Here is a 23,194-nt window from a genome sequence, read left to right as displayed (position 1 = left end):
CTTCCCCAGCCGGAGGCGACAATAGGCTTCTTTGAATGATGAAATGTGCAGGAGTTAGTACCTGTAGGTCATGACTATTATCAGCCAGTGGTTACAATGGTCGGCTGTTTAATATTGCTTCCCATGTGCAGACGGCAGTTTGAAAATATTCATATGTCAGGTTGGAAATTGAAGGCATCCGCTTTATGTAGCGTTTTAGAATCCCCACTGCTGCCTCAAACAGCCCTCCGTAGTGGCTGGCTCTTGGGGGGTTGTGATGCCATACGATCTGACGCTGAGCCAATCTCTCCTCGCATTCACTGGTCAACTTTCCCCTCGCCCAATTCGTTAGCGGAAGTTTGCCTTTTCCTAGAGTTTCTGTGATTTTACGGATGACCTCTTGAGCTTTTTTTATACTGGACGCCCCGTACAACAGATCATCCATATATAACGCGTTCTTGATGATCCAGTTGATCTCCTCATCAGGAGCATTGTCGTCTGCCACCTGGTGAAGCGTTCGAATTGCTTGCCAGGGTGCACAGTCTAACCCGTAGGTCACCGTTTTCAAAGTAAAACTCTCTTATCGGTTCTTCAGGCTTTGCCCGCCAGAGAATCTTAAGCCTGATCTGATCCTCCGGTCTCAAAAGTATCTGCCGATACATCTTAGTAATGTCACTAGAGTATATACACGCAAACCTGCGTATTCTAGTGAGAAAGTCGAAAATATGGTTTTGCAGCTTTGGACCGGGATGGATCATCTCGTTAAGGCTCACACCATTTGATGTTCGACTGGAAGCATTGAGGACATTCCACAATTTCGTCGAAGTGGCCTCTTGGCGAACCACGCTTAAATATGGTATATAATATACCTCGCCGCTAGTGTCAGACTGATGAACCTTTGGAACTTCAGCCATGTGGTCCAAATTAAAATATTCTTTCATTAACTCATCCGATTTGAGCTTGTGGTCTTTGTTTTTCAACCACCTTTTCTCCTGACCGAGATAGTGCTGCACAGCCTTGTGGTAGGAGTTTCCTAGAGGCGCAACACTATAAGGACCATTCCTTTGGTCTGAACGCGCCCACGTAACAACAACAATAATAAAAATGCTCATCAACGATGTTAGAGTGTCGTTTGAGAAACGTGGGAGGCGCAACACTATAAGGACTTTGCCTTGGGTCTGAACGCGCCCACGGATCAATAACACCACAAAAATTCACACCAACGATGTTAGAGTGTCGTTAGAGAAACGTGGGAGGCGCAAGGACTTTGCCTTGGGTTTGAACGCGCCCACGGATCAACAACACCACAAAAATTCACACCAACGATGTTAGAGTGTCGTTAGAGAAACGCGTTCTTGATGATCCAGTTGATCTCCTCATCAGGAGCATTGTCGTCTGCCACCTGGTGAAGCGTTCGAATTGCTTGCCAGGGTGCACAGTCTAACCCGTAGTTCACCGTTTTCAAGCAAAACTCTCTTATCGGTTCTTCAGGCTTTGCCCGCCAGAGAATCTTAAGCCTGATCTGATCCTCCGGTCTCAAAAGTATCTGCCGATACACCTTAGTAATGTCACTAGAGTATACATACGCAAACCTGCGTATTCTAGTGAGAATGTCGAAAATATGGTTTTGCAGCTTTGGACCGGGATGGATCATCTCGTTAAGGCTCACACCATTTGATGTTGGACTGGAAGCATTGAAGACATTCCACAATTTCATCGAAGTGGCCTCTTGGCGAACCACGCTTAAATATGGTATATAATATACCTCGCGCTAGTGTCAGACTGATGACCCTTTGGAACTTCAGCCATGTGGCCCAAATTAAAATATTCTTTCATAAACTCATCCGATTTGAGCTTGTGGTCTTTGTTTTTCAACCACCTTTTCTCCTGACGGAGATAGTGCTGCACAGCCTTGTGGTAGGAGTTTGCTAGTTTAATATTATCTTGTCGCCAAGGGGTCGGTACCACGTATCGGCCATCATCCTTTCGGTAATGACCCTTTACGAATAGGTCCTCACAAATTTCGTCATCTATGCGATAGATTGGGCATATCCTTAAAAGCCCTTAAGTCCTGTTCCCATTCCTTGATAGTGACATGTGTTGAGGTGAACTTGGATACCGAAGATTCCGCCGGACCAGGCACAATCCATCCCAATTTCGTGTTCTGCAGCAGGAAATTATCTACGGTTTCTACTCCATTTACGAAAAGTTGTGGAAGGATACTAGACCAAAATAAAACTGGAACATGAGATGCATGTTCCGTTACGGGGTCCGCCAACTTCTTCCCTTGAAACAACGCCTTTACTTGCAGCGGTACCAGTGGAAGGGAACCTTTAGTTACCCGTCTGACTACTAGCGCTTTAGTGCTGACCTCGGAACCATCGTCCAATTTAAGGGTGAGACACACAACCGCTGACACTTTCCCTGCTGACACCCCTAAAATTTCGATGTTGGTCTTTTTCTTTTTTAACCGAAGTTTCTGTACTGGATCTTCGGTTATATAGCTGCTCTGGCTGCTTTGATCGATCAAACACCGAACTGGAACGGCATGTCCTTCTCTGGCCTCTAGCTTAACGACGGCTGTTGGAAGAACGGTTCCGGACCATGACAATGCTGTCGAATTTTTGGCATGATGAACAGCAGAAGACGGATTATCCCCTTTGCACGGATGCATGGCAGTAAGATGTTGTCCTTTGCATATTTCGCATTGGAGATTCTTGCGTTTATTGCTCGCTTCCCCCCTGATATATTTGTGGGAGAGACAGTAAATGCAAACATGATAACGGCGGAGCAGTTTCTCCTTGTCAGTACTTTCAATTAATTGAGGACACTGGGTTGTGAAGTGCTTCCCCATACATAAGAAGCATTTAATCCAGTTTCTCTTTTCACCATCCGACTTGGAGAGCAAGGCTATCTCCTTCTGGGTTTTTCTCCTATTCCCAAGATCCTCCGCCTTGGATATCCCACTTAGACCATCCCAACCGGGGGACATGACCACATATCTATTTTCTAGAAATTGGTCGTCAGGACGAACGGAATGAATGGAATACCTTCATTTGCACTGAATCCTGCTTTCCGTAGGTTCTGAACTGCGGAACGCATGGTATCCAATGCTCTTCCCAGCGATCTAGCCTCCCTTTGGTTTATCTGTTGTAAGTCAACTAAGGCCTGAATTTTCTTTTCTATTAAGGCCCGACGATTACTGTATCTTCAATCAAGAAGAACCCATGCTTGTTGGTAATTTTCTCCGTATATTCCTAAATGGTCGATTACACGTTTTGCATCGCCTCTTAACTTGCTCTGAAGCATCATTAAGCCCTCCGCAAAACCGATTTCAGAACCATCGTATACAGAGTTAAAGAGGCTTTTGAATGGTTCGTATTGACTGATATCCCCACTGAATATTGGAATATCTGGGATTGGTGGGGCGGGTCTAAAACGATACCCTGAGTTCCAAGGGCAAAATGGCTCGAAGGACCGAAATGGTTTTGCCGGGTCTGGCTGGGATCCAAGAAGGATTCTGAGCGGTTTGGCCCAGCAGTCCACAAATATTCTGGGCGGGGCTGACTAAGGTCTAATAAATAGTCCGGTCGTAGTTGGGTGGGGAAGGGCCCAAGATAAGATTTACGCGGTTCGGCTCTTCACGTTGGATAATTTTGTCTATCCTTATCACAGGCCCCCCATGCCCCTCCGAACGCAACTTCACACCTGCTTGAACTCCTGGGCAGATCGCTAGCTGTCGCTTCACCTTGGAGTCTGTCGTTGACGTCTAGGCCCAAGTCTCGTTCTAATAACTCTGTTTCAACTTGTCTTGGGACGGCCCCTCTATTCGAACTTCCTTCACCGGGATCTATATAATCTTGAGTCACTGGCGGGGGTTTAGGGACTTGTTCCCTAACTGGCCCCAAAGTTAATGGGTCGACCTCTGTTTGTCTCTCCTCAGGAATAAGAGAGGGATGAACTCTCTCAACGAACTCCTTTGCTTTCAAATAAACTGATTGCATGAATCCCAGCTTATTCTCTCGAAAATATATTAAATCTGCCGAGGGATTCATTAATAGAAGTCGTTTATGTTCTGCAATGAACTCTAAATAGATCTGCCGGACCCCACTCCACGCGGTTTCAAAGCGTTCATTAGTTCGTTTCTCCTGCCGCAGTTTACGCAGCGTCTCCCGAACCACTTCAATTTTCAAAACCCGCTTTTGCTGAGCTTCAATGATCTCCTGGATCTCCATTTTTTGGTTCTATTTCAACTGGTGGTTAATTAATTGATTTAAATATTTCCGTTTGGCACGGACAGTGTGTATGAACGACACACAGATAACGTGGGAGGCGCAACACTATAAGGACCTTTCCATTGGTCTGGACGCGCCCACGTAACAACAACAATAATTTTTAAAAATTTCCGTTTCGCAAGGACAATATATTATGAATGACACACAGAATACGTGGGAGGCGCAACACTATAAGAACCTTTCCTTTGGTCTGAACGCGCCCACGGATCAACAACACCACAAAAATTCACAGCAACGATGTAAGAGTGTCGTTAGAGAAACGTGGGAGGCGCAACGCTATAAGGACTTTGCGTGAGGTTTACTGAGGTTGCAATAGTGTATTTTAGGTCAAATGCCTTTACCTGCACTTTTCCAAGACCGGGTCCACTGCCCAGGACACCACTGTGGCGGGCATTAGGCATATACACAGCAGAGTAGCCACTTGCGCCAGAGACCACGGCTTCCATCCTTTTCCGCTTCGCGTACGGGAGGGAATGTTAGGTGGAACCTTGTCCGGTTCTAACGCATTATCATCTGCTTCCTGCGCCTGAGAGGGCTCAGTTTCCTCTTCTGGGAGAAGGGGAACGAGCTGATGCACGGCACGATGTATATTGTCCCTACCAGCAGTTTTTAGTTTTACTTGACAGAAGGTGCCCTGTGGATCTGGAAAAACTTCTAACACTCGCCCGGTCTTCCAATCTAATGGCCTGTGACCGCTTTCTTTGATTAGAACAAGTTCACTTGGCCCCAGTTGCCTACCGGGGGCCTTCCATTTATACCGCTTCTGTAGATACCCCAAATAGTCAGTCTCGAATTTGACCCAGCTTCTGCAGTTCCTGGATCTGAAGCCATTTTTTGGTTGGGGGAGACTTTCATTTAGACCTTCCCCAGCCGGAGGCGACAATAGGCTTCTTTGAATGATGAAATGTGCAGGAGTTAGTACCTGTAGGTCATGACTATTATCAGCCAGTGGTTACAATGGTCGGCTGTTTAATATTGCTTCCCATGTGCAGACGGCAGTTTGAAAATGTTCATAGTCAGGTTGAAAATTGAAGGCATCCGCTTTATGTAGCGTTTTAGAATCCCCACTGCTGCCTCAAACAGCCCTCCGTAGTGGCTGGCTCTTGGGGGGTTGTGATGCCATACGATCTGACGCTGAGCCAATCTCTCCTCGCATTCACTGGTCAACTTTCCCCTCGCCCACTTCGTTAGCGGAAGTTTGCCTTTTCCTAGAGTTTCTGTGATTTTACGGATGACCTCTTGAGCTTCTTTTATACTGGACGCCCCGTACAACAGATCATCCATATATAACGCGTTCTTGATGATCCAGTTGATCTCCTCATCAGGAGCATTGTCGTCTGCCACCTGGTGAAGCGTTCGAATTGCTTGCCAGGGTGCACAGTCTAACCCGTAGGTCACCGTTTTCAAAGTAAAACTCTCTTATCGGTTCTTCAGGCTTTGCCCGCCAGAGAATCTTAAGCCTGATCTGATCCTCCGGTCTCAAAAGTATCTGCCGATACATCTTAGTAATGTCACTAGAGTATATACACGCAAACCTGCGTATTCTAGTGAGAAAGTCGAAAATATGGTTTTGCAGCTTTGGACCGGGATGGATCATCTCGTTAAGGCTCACACCATTTGATGTTGGACTGGAAGCATTGAAGACATTCCACAATTTCGTCGAAGTGGCCTCTTGGCGAACCACGCTTAAATATGGTATATAATATACCTCGCCGCTAGTGTCAGACTGATGAACCTTTGGAACTTCAGCCATGTGGTCCAAATTAAAATATTCTTTCATTAACTCATTCGATTTGAGCTTGTGGTCTTTGTTTTTCAACCACCTTTTCTCCTGACCGAGATAGTGCTGCACAGCCTTGTGGTAGGAGTTTCCTAGAGGCGCAACACTATAAGGACCATTCCTTTGGTCTGAACGCGCCCACGTAACAACAACAATAATAAAAATGCTCATCAACGATGTTAGAGTGTCGTTTGAGAAACGTGGGAGGTGCAACACTATAAGGACTTTGCCTTGGGTCTGAACGCGCCCACGGATCAATAACACCACAAAAATTCACACCAACGATGTTAGAGTGTCGTTAGAGAAACGTGGGAGGCGCAAGGACTTTGCCTTGGGTTTGAACGCGCCCACGGATCAACAACACCACAAAAATTCACACCAACGATGTTAGAGTGTCGTTAGAGAAACGTGGGAAGCGCAACACTGTAAGGACTTTGAACGCACGAAGGTTTGAACGCGCCCACGTATCAATAGCACCACAAAAATTCACACCAACGATGTTAGAGGGTCGTTAGAGAAACGTGGGAGGCGCAACACTATAAGGACTTTGCCTTGGGTTTGAACGCGCCCACGTATCAACAACACCACAAAAAACCACACCAACGTTATTAGAGCGTCGTTAGAGAAACCTGGGAGGCGCACAACTATAAGGACTTTGCCTCGGGTTGTACGCGCCCACGTATCAACAACACAAAAAACAATGCACACCAACGATGACGTTCAAGTACTGTTTTTTATTGTGTAGGCGAAACACAATCACAATAATTTGCCGCACTTTATATTTCTTTTACACAAGAGAAATTATTTTTATAATATTAATTTTGTGTAAAAACTTACTTTGGATAGTAATCCGGCTCGACGGACCAGTTGTTTCGGCGATATGGCCTCTTCCAATGGGCTGCCCTGCTTGGGCGTTGGCCAAGCTCGCGCACTAGCTCCTGGATTTGTAATTAGAGGACCGTGGTTGCTCTCGTTCCGGGCTGCCGAAACTTAACTTCGGAACGATGGGGTAATCAAAAACTACTGAAACAGAAAAGGCTAAAAGGTTAGGAATTATACTTACGTAGATTGACTTGGATTTAGTTAAAAAAAACACTCGCGTTTCCACTTCTACAAACCTTTTATTTCTAGAGCACAATATTCTACTTTCTTTCCTTTTTTTACAATTTCACTAATTAATTCTATAAGTGAGTTCAAGATATTATCGCGCGAAATAAAGTGTTCCCGGTTAGAACACATTATTTCTGTTCAGAGGCTTTTTGACTACTAAAAATTAAAAGTAATGCTATCCTTTAAGTCACCTATGTTTGACCCTTCCGTGTTTACACATTAGTTTGAAAGGGTTCTTGTACACAACACAATAACACTTGTTTATTATTATAAATTTTCTTGCTTTCGACAAATCGACACCTGCTGTTGCGCTGCGAATTGATGACACGGAAGAAAGTCATGTCGAGGCCAAATACACCATTTGGTAAGTACCATGCTGATGCAATGGCGGAAAAGAATCTCGCGATGTCCAAACAGGCCATTTGCACAGCATATGATGTAACGACGGAAGAGGTTAAATGCGCAGGCAGACTGGGTTTCATGGGGCTAGCTCCAAAGATGCGGCTGCTGGAGAAAATCCGGCGAAATCGCTTGAACAAATATTTACAACAAGGATACGACTCTGTTAAAAGATGGACCAAAAAAGTCAACATATTTAACTACGACACAATCTTGATACCGATCCACTTAAGAGGTAATCATTGGACATTAATGGTCATTAACAACAAAACCAAAACAATTTCCAACTATGATTCCCTTGGAAATAACAACAACTACACGTTAAAAAAACTACAGAATTATTTAAATCTTGAATCCCTAGACAAACTCAAGGAAGAGTTACCTGAAAAATATACAACCATTAACGAAATAGACATCCCTCATCAGGACAATAGTTATGATTGCGGAGTCTCCACTCTTAAATTCGCAGAACTAGTAATTCAAAATAAACCCCTAATATTCACTCAATCAAACATACCTTTGTACTTCAAATCAAAGAAAATATCCTTAACGGAAAAATAATTTGAAAAACTTTCTTTTTCAGATGATAACAGTCATCTTTATCATATTACTATCCATGGTAACTAGTGAACCCCAGTACATTAAAAACGAGAAAATTAAATCAAACTCAGGAATAATCTTAATCCCCAAGAACGAACTGGCAACTTTAATAAAAGATTGGTATAGAATCTACCACACCATTAACCTAAAATCCTATGTAAAAGCCATAAATAATATCCAAAATACCAAAATCAATAACAGTTTCATTAAACACACAATTAACTTAATAAAATCAGAATTAACACTAATTAATCCAAAAATTAATACAAAAACATCTGAAATAATCACAAATAACAAAACCCTTGATCAACAAAAGAAAGAAGAATTCGAACATTGGAATGAATGTACCTTCCTGAAATATAACGAAACATTAGATAAAATGAGCAAATGCCTAGAAGTCAAAAACTCTTTCCCAGATTACAAACACTTACACTCAGTCAACATGACTACCCTGGAACTTTAGGTTCAATATTGTAATGATAATCCCAAAAGCGAAGAATGTATACCCCTATTTAATAACGCCTCAGAGCATAGCAACTTTTTCAATTGCATGAAAAAAGACACAGTCAAAAATTGTCACACCCACCATGTCATATAGAAAAGAGGACTTTTCAATCTCATCGGAACCGGATATAATTGGTTATTCGGACTAGTTGATAGAGACGAATACAACCAGATCCTAGAGCATATGCAGATCATTGATTCTAACAATCATGAAATTATAAAAAAATTAAATAATCAAATTAAAATAAATTCAATATTGCAAGAAAATATGAACCGACGTGAAAATAAATAATATTCAAAAGCAAACTAGCACAGAATTTGTAAAAAGGTTAAATGAATTTCAAAAGTTAATAAACGAAGAATCAATTGAAATTAAAATCACTCAGGCCTTAAGTCATATTCAAGACGAAATAGACAAAATTATCGACAATATCAACTCTGCAAAAATAGGAATAATGACAAGATCACTATTAACGAAAGACGAAATAAATACATAAAACATTAGTCTTAAACAATTAAAATTAACAACACGAAACATTATTCAGTACCCACAATTCTTTGTAAGAAAAATTGTAAATCAAAATTTTGAATATCTAAATATTGCTATAAAAACATCAGATTATAAATATTGTACATTAGAAAAATACATTAAAAATTTGTGTAAACCAATAAACTGTAAATCTTGTAAAGTAAGAGATGAAAACTTCTCATACATAGAAGAAATCGAAAATGGAAAAATACTCATTGTAAACGCAAAAAAATTAAATTGTGTACAAAAATGTAAACAAACAAATGTAATAACACTCGAAGGAAATTATGTAATAACCTTTGTAAAGTGTGAAGTTACCATTAACAATAATACTTACGTAAATAAAGTAATAAACCATATTGACAACCTTGTAATAAGTCCAATTACAAACACAGAATTAAAATTGCCTTTCCAAACAATGAAGGATTCAGAGAATTAGATTACATAAACAAGAAGCCCTGGATATCAACTTCTACTATTCTCCTAATAATCTTAATAATTCTAGCACTAATTCTTTTCACTTATTGTAAACTTGAAAAGAAAAACAATAAAAATTAAAAATTTTAACCCAACAGTAAATAAAATTAGGGAAAACCAGGTAAAATTCATTAAGGAGGACGAATCTGTTTCCTTTGAGGACAAAGTAAAGTCAAAGGAGGGGGAAGTTACATGTCCTGTAACATGCGTCACTCCACTTTACACAAACACCACATGCCCATAATACGTATGAGTCATGAACATCTTATCTTACTAAACTCAAGCGAAATAATGTAAACCCAACGAAAAGGAAACAACAAGTTTTTATTATTTCAATTAATTAATCGTTGAAAACACCGCATAATTTCACTCTGATTAACATGGCCGTCAAGCCTCAAGCGGTTTTTAATAGTTTGCTCAAATTTAAAAAAAGCATGGCTGCACTCGGTGAAGACATCAAATTTCTCAAACTATGCTTGAAGTATGGTGTCACGCCTAAGTCCCATGTGGTTAGTATTAAGTCAGGTTTAAGTTTACCCTCTAATCTTACTAAATCAATAGAAGAAACCTTAATTAGGACTAGTGTTAAAAAGCTTCATGCAAAATTAGCCTCTACCACACTGAAGGCATATAATGCGCACTTGCAATTAGCAGCAACAGAAAACTGTGCGGAATCTACTTTCTTCAAAATTCAGCGGGGTTACGAATGTGAAAAGGAACGCAAGCGGACTTTGCTAAGGAAAAAGCTCAGCCTATTGATAAAAAACTCCCCGCACACTAGTCATGAAAAACCAACGGTAAGTACTATTCCTAATCAAGTTATTAACAAATCCTCTACTAGTTTCAACAAGGATGAAATGGATCTCCTAAACAAGGGTTGGAACTACGCGGTAAAAACCGACCTGCCAGTTGAGCACACTGTAGTAGATGTAGAAGGAACTATAAAATTCATGGGCAATAAAGCAAAGGAGGATATCCGGCATGAAATGTCAAAAGCCATGGCTCACCAGAACAGGATTGGGAAGTCTGCTAACCAGCGTGAAATCAAGATCGTACGAGAACTGAAGAAGAAGCCGGTATATTACTTAAAAGCGGATAAGGGCAACATGATCGTAATTATGGACAAGCAACATTACGATAACCTTGTTATGGAAAAGTTGACTGGTGGAAACTATTTCGAACTAAGGAATGACCCGCTACCAGGCTCTATAAAAAGAGTAGAGAAGGCCCTCAAAGAATGCTCTCTAGTGGTTGGTAATCCCACCAGGCTGCGGATGCCAAACCCCTCGTTACCTAAAATTAGATGCCAACCAAAAATTCATAAACCAGGCAATGAGATGAGGGAGATCATTGCAGATTCAAACTCTCCTACGTACAACATCGCTAAATGGTTGGTCGATGAATGCCAAAAATTGGGATCCATTAACGGAAACCAATCCGTAAAAAACTCGAAAGAATTGGTTGATAGATTGAGTGCAGTGGGGGCTTTGGCGGATAATGAACGACTAGTGTCATTTGACGTCAAAGCTCTATTCCCAAGCACGCATGAAAAAGAAGCCATAACAAAATTTGAAGAGTGGCTACTACGGTTTGGCTCGACCCCAGAATGGAGGAAAAAGGCTAAACAATATGCGAGGTTGGCTTCCCTCTGCATGACTGAGAACTATTTCACATTCAGGGGTAAAAATTTCAAAACGACCTCAGGTGTAGCGATGGGCAATCCCCTCTCCCCACTCCTTAGTGAAATTTTCATGGCATCACTAGAGGAAAAAATGGAGGAGGATGGATTATTGCCAAATAAATGGTTCAGGTACGTGGACGACATTTTGGCAGTGATCCCGGACACAAATATCCAAAATATGCTGGATAAAATCAACACGCTGCACCCTAAAATAACCTTCAGCCACGAGATTGAAGCAAATAATCAATTGGATTTCCTAGATTTGACAATCAAACGTCAAAACGGACAAGTTACCTTTTCTATTTTCAGGAAACCGAGCAGCACTCAACGCACAATCCCGGCCACTTCGTTCCACAGCTACCAACACAAAATGGTTGCTTATGGTACCATGATCCACCGCCTCTTAACAATTTCGCTCACTGAGGAAGACTACCGGAGCGAAAAACTCTATATCTTGGACACGGCTATGAAGAACGGGTACTCCAGCGCCACCATAGAAACAATGATTAAGAAACACACCCGAAGGTTAGAACGTAGTAATCTTACTACACTCTATAGCCAACAATCAACCTTAACTGCTCAGAAAAGATCAAGTGTCACCTTCTCAAACTTGTCCAAACACATACAAAGGACATTGAAAAGGTTTGACATACAGCTGGTAGGATCAAGCCGTATCTACCAGCTAAAAACCCAGCTGGCGGGGGAAAAAGATCCAAAAACGCAAAAATCGCCTGCTCGGATTGCCCGAAGGTATATATCGGGCAGACAAAAAGATTGGCAACCACTAGATTTAGGGAGCACATGAAGGAGGCAGAGCTGGCTGTAAACCACTCCCGAAAACCCACTAAATCTATGGTGGCAAAACATATGGTCGAATGCGGCCATAAAGTAAGCGCTGATGACTTGAAAGTCCTAAAGCAAGTAAGAAAGACTAACCAGCTGGATGCTTACGAAAGCTGGTTCATCAACAAACAACCGGTTGACACTAGGTTGAACTCAGATTTGGGTAACTGCTATTCCCCATTGTTTAGAAAACTCTTAAAGTAAAGTAATCTCGTCTTGTTTTAGCATTGATAAATTAGCTATTAGGAAGTGAACTAAATATTTATTTCTTTTTCAGGACCTAGATATAAGTTTTAAGATAAATTAGCTATTAGGTAGTTAAATTAAATATTTATTTTCTTTTTCAGGACCTAGATATAAGTTTTTAGTCATAATTATAATATCATAGTATAGAATAGTATAAATAGAACCTTAATGTCTACAGATGAGCAAACTTGTTTGCACTGATGAAGGGAACAAGTGGTTCCCGAAATATCGGTATTTGCAAGAATAAATACCACACCAACGAAAAAGAAACAACAAGTTTTTATTATTTCAATTAATTAATCGTTGGAAACACCGCATAATTTCACCCGGATAAAAAACTTTCTTTTTCAGATGATAACAATCATCTTTATCATGTTGCTATCCATGGCAACTAGTGAACCCCAGTACATTAAATATGAAAAAATTAAGTCAAACTTAGGAATAACCTTAATCCCCAAGAACGAACCGGCAACTTTATTAAAAGACTAGCTGGGCTGACACACTTCGTGCTGCCTCAGTCGATAAATAAAAAACCTAAACTTTTGTATAAAATAATTTTAAAACAAACAAAACGAATCCGTATTTAATAAAAAAGCATATTGTGAAGCATTCCGTCTGCAGATTCGATGAATTTCATTATGTCGTGATTGCTGTTGTTGTGTTTGATGTGCACGAACTCGTTGCATTCTAAGCCTATCTACTTCATTATCACTAAATAACGCAATTCTGACATAGCAATACGACTATTTTCTTGATCTGTCTCTCTCTGTTCGTCACTGCGGTTAGTACGTGAGGTAGCTCTTCGCACAATTGATTGACTGCGACGACCTAAGGCAGATCATCTTCTCCTCGGCATCGTAAATTGTAAATAATCAAAGTGAGAAAATTTTTCGCTCACTTAGCAGTAAAGTGTCACAATTACAAAATATCAAACAAGTCGGGAAACCATAACACGCACGTAAAATATGCATAGCCACTTTCAAGTGATATTGATATGCATAGTCTTGAATTTGCAGTGGAGCGACAGTTTTGACCTGGTATAACTTTGTTAGTAATAGTGTGATTTTCATGCTCTATACTGCTGCAAAATTTGCCTATATTGCTGCAAAATTTTGTGAGTCTAGGGTGAACTTAAGGGGGGTTTTCCTGTCAATTACTAAAAATTATAGTAATGTACTATTATTAACTTTATTTGAACAGGTATCGGTGTGGAGGGTATTTCAGGGCCTAGGCAACATATAGTTGATTCGCTAAAAAAATGACCACTTTCAACCCACGCACTCCCCACCTTTCCAACAAATGTCAAAACTAAGACCGGCTTCGAAAAGTACCAACCGGGACCTTTAATTTGATACCCCACGTGACTATATTTGATGAAAAACAAAATTACACATGCATGTATAGGGACCCCCCTTAAATTCGTCGTAAAAGGATGTAACTCAGTGTATGCGTGAGCGTTCACATTTCCCACCTTTCTACCAAATTTGGTGTCAATCGCTATAACCGTCTCCGAGAAAAATGCGTGTGACGCACAGACATACAGACAGTAAACCGATTTTAATAAGGGTTTGTGTTTACACAAAACCTTAAAAAAGAGGAGCACATTACCTGGAATGTCACTATCCGAAAGGATCGCCAAAGTATAAAAAGTTCACGCACACTCCTAGATATCGTAACACAATATCGTAATACTTCTTCCGTGTTCTAAAGTGCAACAGGATGGATTGACATGTTAGTTGGTTGTCAAATCTAGTGTTAAATATTATCGTTGCGTTCAAAAATGTAATTTGTAACAAAACTTAATATGTAGTCTAGGTCTAGGTAGTCTAGCTTGGTCTTGAAATGTTTATGGAAATTCAGAGAAGGTTTAAACGGTGAGAAACAAAAATACTAAAAACAGAAATTCTATTTCCCAATACAACATGTCCTGAGGTGTGAAACATTTGATGTCTTTTGTCTTTTCAGGAATAAAAGATTGTCACTTGGTTGTCAAATATTTCTGCGATGAACGCAGTGAGTGATTGAACTTTATTGAATATCAATTGAACTTTATTGAATATCAATAAAGTTCAAATTGACTGAAACGTTTATATGGGAAGAAGAAAAGTGCTGCTTTTAGGGTTTTATCGGCAACTATTCGAATTTTTCTCACCTTTTAAACCTTTCCTAGACCTCCATGGACATTTCGAAATCAAGATAAGATAAATCCGTTCAGTCGTTCTCGAGTTTTACCGAGACTAACGAACAGCAATTGATTTTGAAGGTTTTGTGTGAAACAAAACCTTATTAAAATCGATTCGATGTCTGTCTGTCTGTGTGTCCGTCTTTTTTTTTTTTTTTTTTTGGAGGAGGTGGAAATCTTCAAAAAGACACTGGTCTGGACACACCAGCGTGTGGGATTTTTACCCACTAAAACCACCCCCGACTCCCTCCCTGCCACCATAAGGTATTACATCACGGGGAGAGTCAGCTCACTCTAGCTTTGTCACCTTTCTTCTATACGCGGCGCACGTGATCGCGTTTTCTCCTCTCCTCTGCTTTTCGCAGTTTATTTTGGATAGATGCGATCATGAAGTTTACCGCATCCCAATTCTCTTGATGTGCTAGCATTTTCGGTACCAGATTTTCTGGTACCAGCACCTCCCCTAGAGTCTCCTCTAGATTCCTCCTTTCTTCCACAAATCTCGGACAGTGGAAGAATACATGCTCTGGGTCCTCTGGGACTCCATTGCAATCTGGACAGTCGGATGAGGTTTCCAATTTAAACCTGTGAAGGTACTGGAGATCTCCTCCGTGCCCCGTGAGAAACTGGGTGAGATTATAATTAATCTCACCGTGTCGTCTCTCCAACCACTCCTTGATGACAAGAATGAGCCTGTGAGTCCACCGGCCCTTTCCCGAGCGTTCCCACCGCTCTTGCCATCTATTTATGGATCTCTCCCTTTCAGTCTTCTTCGTCCGCGATGAGGAAGAGGTTGGCTTTGCATTGTATATGTTCGCCATCTCATCTGCCAAGATGTCAATCGGCATCATTCCAGAGATGACGAATGCTGCATCATCTGATACAGTCCTGAAGGCAGAGCATACCCTCAGGGCTGTCCTCCTGTAGACTGAACTCAGTTTGGTAGCGTTCCCTGACATCCACAACGCCTCCCTCCAAACTGGGGTTGCATAGAGCATGATCGAGGTCACCACCCTGGCTATAAGCAACCTAGAGGTATGCCGTGGCCCTCCAACGTTCGGCATCATCCTTGCCAGGGCCATACTTGCAGTGGATGATTTGTCGCAAACATACCGCACATATTGCTTATAGCTAAGCTTCCTGTCTATCACCACTCCCAAGTATTTGATGGTCGGCTTGGAAGTGATAATATGATTCCCGATTCTAATGCAGGCGTAATTTCTCTTCCGGCGCTTAGTGATGAGGACCGCTTCCGTTTTTTCCTCCGCAAGTGTCAGACCAGAGTTCTTTAGCCAACTTTTAACAGCACCGATTGCTTCACTTGAGTATAACTCAGCATCTTCGAGATGCTTTGCGACAACAACCAGTGCTATGTCGTCAGCGTAACCCACCACTGTGGCTTCCCCCGGAAGGGGAAGATTAAATACATCGTTGTACATGATGTTCCACTACGGAGCCCTGCGGGACACCCGCGGAAACAACGTACTCCTGGGGTCCGTCATCGGTGTCATACCAGAGCCTCCTTCCAGTTAAATAGCTATCGACGATAGCAGCGAGATAGGCGGGAATACCAACCTTCGCTAAAGATTTCCGTATTAGATTCCAATTGGCCGAATTGAAAGCATGTTTCACATCCAGGGTTACCACCACGCAATATTTGCTGGTACTACCCTTTCCGTGAATTGCATCTTCGGCCAAGCCAGTAACCAATTTGATGGCATCAATGGTTGATCTGGCTTTACGGAACCCATACTGCCTATCTGAAAGGCCGCCTTGATTCTCAACAACCGGGAGTAATCTATTATGGATTACCCGCTCTAACATCTTCCCCACCGTGTCCAAAAGACATATGGGTCGATATGAGGATGGTTCACCTGGAGGTTTACCTGGTTTAGGCAGAAGTACCAACTTCTGCCGCTTCCATGCCACTGGAAATACTCCCTCGGACATGCACGCTTCGAACAAGTCAGCAAACATGTCCGGTCTGGATTTCACGGCAAGCTTAAGGGCCTTATTCGGTACTCCGTCCAGGCCCGGCGCTTTATTGTCTCCTATTCTACCGCAGATGTCCAACAGCTCGTCTCTGGTGACTGGCGGAATTGCCGCCACATTCAGAGGTGGTTGGAATGTTTCGGTGCTCTCCTCTTGCGGGGGGAATAACCCCTGGATGATTTTTAGCAAGAGGGTGGGGCACGTGATCTGCGGAGATGAACGGCCTCTCAATCGTCCCATCACGATTCTATAGGCATTCCCCCACGGGTTTATGTTCGCTTCTGAGCAGAGCTCCTTAAAGCACTCCCTCTTGCTTCGCTGGATGGCGAGCTTGAGGTTTTTGCGGGCTGCCTTATAGACGCGCTGTTTTTGCCCCTGTTCGACTCTACCTACCGCCCTCTGAGCCACTCTTCTGGCTCGGTGGCAGGCTGATCGAAGGTCAGTCAGTTCATCATTCCACCAGTAGTTTGGTCTTCTACTTGGGAATGGACACCTTCTAGGCATGGACGCGTCACACGCTTTGGCAATGCATTGAGCCAGATGGACGGCTCTTTCCGTAGAGATGCCTGCTTTATCAGGCTGATCTAACCACACCTCTAAGAAGCTCTGCTCATCCAAAGATTTTGCAGACCAGCCTGAAATCTTTCTCGGTTTCGGGCATGATAGCTCTTTGGCCTGTGGCTCGACATATGTCTCAAAGAAGATTGCCTGGTGATCGCTGTGGGTGTAGCGTTCACTGACGCACCAGGACATACCACGCCCCAGCGAAGGGCTGACAAAGGTCAGGTCTCCAACTGAGCCTGACCCCCCTTTCTGGAAGGTGTTTACAGCACCTTCGTTAGCCAAAACCATGTCCATCTGCGCAAAAGCTTCTAATAAACTGCACCCCCTAGCATTTGATTCCCTATTACCCCACTCTAGGGCCCAAGCATTGCAATCACCTTTGGACTTCGTCGCTTCGCGTCGAGAACAAGATTATCAAGCATTTGCTCGAATTCAGACAGTGTCAAACTTGGTGGGGCGTAGCAGCTGTATACATATACACCACTTATTTTCGCCCACACGAAGCCACTGCCTGCCTGACTTGCAGTACATTGTATGGCCTGTCGACCGCAAGCCCATATCGCCGCTCCACCAGTCGAATCTTTGACCCATATGCCACCGTGACGGTGTCTATACGGTTCGCTTATGATGGCGATTTCCATCTCAGATTCGAACGTGGCCTGCTCAAGTAAATCCTGAGCGACTCTGCAATGATTCGGGTTTATTTGAATAAACCACATTTTCTCATTGCAGTGAGCGCCTTCCTAAATTCTGGACATTTACCACTTCCGGCAATATGCCGGTTATCCTGTCCCTCTTTTACTTCGCACAATAGGCACTTGGGGTCCCTGTTGCACTCTCTGGCAATATGGCCTTTCTCCCCACACCTTCTGCATCGATCGGATTGATCAATGCTGCTGGTGCATGCCTTCGCGAAGTGTCCAAACATGAGGCATTTAAAGCACCTCTTCAGTGAAATTTGTTCCCTTAAACGGCAGACAACCCATCCAATCCGAACCCTTCCGGCAGCCAATAACATCTGTGCTGCCTCCGCTGGTACTCGTATTGTGGCTGTTTGAGTACCACCATAGGCTTTTCGTAAGCCCACAATAGACTCCTCGGTAAGTTCTTTCAACTTGAATTGCTCCTTCAGAGCAATACAAATTTCTTCTTTCGATGTTACTTCATCGAGATCCTTACATTGAAGGTAGATCTCATGTTTTTGGGCACGCACTGCGGCATTCTCCCCAAGTGAGTTTTTCACTTGAGGGCGAAAGTCATCAGTTTTGCCCACGCTGGATCTTTTCAGCTCGAACATGAGATCCCCTTTCTGGGTTCTTCGGATTCGGTTTACATTTCCGCTCAGATCTTTTAGGTCGGGATCCGCTTTGACCTTTTTGAGTATCTCCGCGTAGGACAGATTGCCCTTACTGGAGATAACAATTACATCTGGACGAGTTTGCACTTTTGCCTTTCGTTCCGCTTTTTTGTTGGTAACTTTAGTCCATCCATCGTTTTCGCTGGTCTTAGGCTTCGCAACGCTGGTCGAGTTTCCTAGATTCGCCGTACCGTTTCCTCCTTCTGGCCTGTTGGTGTTGGTTTTCCGGATGTCCTGTCCGGCTTTTTTTCTCTTAGGCGCCTGCTGATTACTTAAAGGATCCCCCTCTTTTTCACGTACTCGCTTATTTCGCTGGGATTCGATGGTAGTACGGTTAGGCGTCACTTGGGTCGCTTGTGATACTGTTGGCACAGCGGGGTTCGGCGTGTTATTATTATTCTTTTCCTCCATCTGTGATCTATTATAGAGAACTCTAATAGCCCTCACCATATTCTTTATGGCTTGGTGCACGTTGTGCTTGTCCTTGATAAACTCGGACAGCTCAACTATTTTTGCCCCAAGCCGGGTGAAGGGTAATTCCTCCGGATCGGGACTCTGCTCCCTATAAGTCCCGGCAGGGTTACTCTTTTTACATGGTACTTCACTTTTGGCCTGTACTTTATCCTTCATCGGCTTTGGCATTGGTGGAGATCTCAAAGTTGATGAGCTTCTTTTGAATGGATCTCTTCCTTGTTCCTGGAGCACCTCCTGCTGTCGAGCATCTTGAACATGTGCGGTGGGTGTTGTCACGGTTTTTGTTGCCCAAAAAGCTGCTTTTAGTTCATCCTTGTTTGGTCTTGTTATTGGTGTTCTCGGTAAAGTCGTACTTCGCTTGAATACTTCCTTCTCCAGATCCAAATCACTTGTAGCATTATATGCCAAGGTGGCCAAGTTGTCCACCACCGAGACACTGCGGTCGAGGGATATCGACGACCGGGAGCCCGCTTGCTCACTCCCAAAAGCCGCCGGTACTGGGATTCCGAGCCCCTGCACCGTAAGTTTCCTCCTTCTCTCGTCGTCCATGGTGGTTTTATGTTCTGGGTATCCTTCCCATAGCCATTTTGGTCCGCGCACCAGAGATGAGCAAACACTAGCCCATGCACAATCAAAAAAGAAAAGTGCATCAACACATATTTACACATCAATAGCTATGCCCCTATCCGCCAGCTGGGGTCGCGCCTGATGGGAGATCTGGCCACTCCTCACAGGTCTGTGTCTGTGTGTCCGTCTGTCTGTCCGTCTGTCTGTCACATCCGATTTATTCGGAAACGACTGGACCGATTGTCACGAAAATTGGTAGGAGTATGTGCTCTGCCGTTCCCTTTACATGCAGCAACTGACGGCATTTTGTGTTAAGTTTAAGGGAGGCTCTCCATACATGTGAAAAGAGGGTGCAACATTTTTTTTCATAAAATGCGGCCAAGTGGTGTATCAAATGAAAGGTCCCAATTAGTACTTTTTGAAACTGGTTCAATATTTGATATTGGGTGAAACATATGGGAGTGAGGGTGTAACAGGTCTCGTTCTCAGAACCTATCCAACCGAAAAATCCGAAAAAATTCGCAGTAGTGCATATCTATGAAATCTAGGCCTCAAAATATATACGGTTCCGATATCTGCACAAATAAAGTTAATAATAGTATATTTTTACACATTTTAGAAATTTACCCGGCACCCTCCTTATGTTCATCGCAGAAGTACAAAATTTAGCGTAAGTATAATCAAGAACATGGTGCAAAATTTGACCAAGTTTGAAGAAAATCCAACTATTATTAACGAAGTTATAGGGGGTAAAACTTTCCATTTTTTTGTGAATTTCGTGCCCTCTACAACCTGCATGACGTCATCATCACATATCAATTCGTCAATACCACAGCGGAGTAAGTTCGTCTGAATTGGGTGGAAAAGAATTATTTTGTTTTAGTTTCTTAGTCATTTGTATATGAATATCAATTATTCCAAGGAGACATGTGTGTATGTAGGTATATAGTATATGCGTGCTAATGGACTTCGCGGGTAGTGCCTAATTCAGATAGATATAAGAAGTAAATCGGAAATATGGGTGCGATCAATTTATATACGTGCCTATATGTGTACAGTATTCGAAAATAGGCAGTTTGTTTGTTTAAGGTGAGCGTAACATCTAAGGCTGTAATATGTACGTATGTCTCGTAGTTTTGTAGCTGTATACGGATAGAAAAAAGTGCGTTGAAATTTCTTAGATAAGATGAACACAAAACCTTTATACCCGAAGCACGAGCTTTCGGTATTCCGACTTGTTATATATAAGATTGGTATAGAATTTATCACACCATTAACCTAAAATCTTATGTAAAAGCCATAAATAATATCCAAAATACAAAAATTAATAACAGTTTCATTAAACACACAATTAACTTAATCAAATCAGAATTAACACTATTTAATCCAAAAATTAATATAAAAACGTGTCAAATAATCACAAATAACAAAATCCTATATCAAGAAAAGAAGGAAGAATTCGAACATTGAAATGAATGTACCTTCCTGAAATACAAGGAAACATCAGATAAAATGAGTAAATACCTAGAAGCCAAAAACTCTTTCCCAGATTACAAACACTGACACTCAGTCAACATGACTACCCTGGAACTTTAGGTTCAATATTGTAATGATAACCCCAAAAAAAGAAGAATGTACACCCCTATTTAATAACGCCTCAGAGCATAGCAACTTTTCCAATTGCATGAAAAAAGACACAGTCAAAAATTGTCACACCCACCATGTCATATAGAAAAGAGGACTTTTCAATCTCATCGGAACCGGATATAATTGGTTATTCGGACTAGTTGATAGAGACGAATACAACCAGATCCTAGAGCATATGCAGAGCATTGATTCTAACAATCATGAAATTATAAAAAAATTAAATAATCAAATTAAAATAAATTCAATATTGCAAGAAAATATGAACCAACATGAACATAAATAATATTCAAAAGCAAACTAGCACAGAATTTGTAAAAAGGTTAAATGAATTTCAAAAGTTAATAAACGAAGAATCAATTGAAATTAAAATCACTCAGGCCTTAAGTCATATTCAAGACGAAATAGACAAAATTATCGACAATATCAACTCCGCAAAAATAGGAATAATGACAAGATCACTATTAACGAAAGACGAAATAAATACCCAAAACATTAGTCTTAAACAATTAAAATTAGCAATCACAAAAAGAGAATAAACTAACCTTTGTAATATCAATACCAAACATTATTCAGTACACACAATTCTTTGTAAGAAAAATTGTAAATCAAAATTTTGAATATCTAGATATAACCAATTCCATTGCTACAAAAACATCAGATAATAAATATTGTACATTAGAAAAATACATTAAAAATTTGTGTAAACCAATAAACTGTAAACCTTGAAAAGTAAGAGGTGAAAACTTCTCATACATAGAAGAAATTGAAAATGGAAAAATACTCATTGTAAACGCAAAAAAAATTAAATTGTGTACAAAAATGTAAACAAACAAATGTAATAACACTCGAAGGAAATTATGTAATAACCTTTGTAAAGTGTGAAGTTACCATTAACAATAATATTTACGTAAATAAAGTAATAAACCATATTGACAATCTTGTAGCAAGTCCAATTACAAACATATCAGACATAAAATTTGAGTTCAATTTCACAGAAATTAAAATTAAAACCTTTCAAAGTAATGAAGAAATCAGAGAATTGCATTACATAAACAAGAAGACCTGGATATCAACTTCTACTATTATCCTAATAATCTCAATAATTCTATCACTAATTCGTTTCACCTATTGTAAACTGAAAAATAAAACAATAAAAATTAAAAATGTTATCCCAACAGTCAATAAAATTAGAGAAAACCAGGCCAAATTCAATAAGGAGGACGAATCTGTTTCCTTTGAGGACAAAATAGAGTTAAAGGAGGGTGAGGTTACATGTCCTGTAACATGCGTCACTCCACTTTACACAAAGACCACATGCCCATAATACGTATGAGTCATGAATACCTTATCTTCATAAAATTTATCTTACTAAACTCGAGCGAAATAATATAAACATTGTCATTCTAACAGAAGCTAGAATCTATCCACAAGAGATAAGCGTCATTTGAACATAAACAAAAACATGACTCAAACGAACATTGAGCGATATCGAGTTACAAAAGATGCAACTTTGCAAACTCAGCAATTTGCGCCCTTTGTTCAACTCAACTACAAATATAAGGTAGAATTGATCCAAGCTTTTATTTTTAGGCAAATTATTGGAAAAATAAAACCTAATCACTCCGAGTGTAACCCGTGTTTTTTATTTTAAAGAACAGTCGGTATAAGCTTGTAACTATATATATATATATATATATATATATTTTTTTTACGGATGGAGGCGGAAATCTTAGAAAGACACCGCTGCACCAGGTTGCAGCAGTGTGATGATTGATTCACACTCACTAAAACCACCCCGACTCCTCCGCCACTCCCCGCGGGACCACCGTGAAGTATTACTTCGCGGGGGAGGCTCTGGTTCGCTATACCAGCTCGTCCATGTCACGTCTCCGTCGCGCCGCCTTACGAGCTCAATTCAACTCCAGGAGTTTTGTCTGCACCACGGCTACTGCCTCATTTACCGCCATC

General features: G+C 41.5%; 1 protein-coding gene across 1 annotated transcript; it reads left to right on the top strand.

The window, feature by feature from the left end:
* Positions 1–10,053: 10,053 nt before the first annotated feature.
* LOC119661086 lies at positions 10,054–22,550 on the top strand. Its single transcript, XM_038070276.1, has 2 exons — positions 10,054–11,353; positions 22,405–22,550. Exons 1-2 carry the CDS (start codon positions 10,054–10,056, stop codon positions 22,548–22,550), a joined length of 1,446 nt encoding a protein of 481 aa, XP_037926204.1.
* Positions 22,551–23,194: the final 644 nt, after the last annotated feature.

This window comes from Hermetia illucens, unplaced genomic scaffold (assembly GCF_905115235.1).
Source record: "Hermetia illucens unplaced genomic scaffold, iHerIll2.2.curated.20191125, whole genome shotgun sequence".
Taxonomy (NCBI): Eukaryota; Metazoa; Arthropoda; class Insecta; order Diptera; family Stratiomyidae; genus Hermetia; species Hermetia illucens.
The sequence above is the reverse complement of the archived record's forward strand: the minus strand, read 5'-3'. Positions and strand labels throughout refer to the sequence as shown.

Bases quoted from the DNA above. Each gene is read 5' to 3' on its own strand.
- LOC119661086 (XM_038070276.1), top strand. From the start codon at position 10,054: ATGGCCGTCAAGCCTCAAGCGGTTTTTAATAGTTTGCTCAAATTTAAA. The intron at 11,354-22,404 runs GTAAAAATTTCA...TTATCCCAACAG, and splicing joins GAACTATTTCACATTCAGGG to TCAATAAAATTAGAGAAAAC.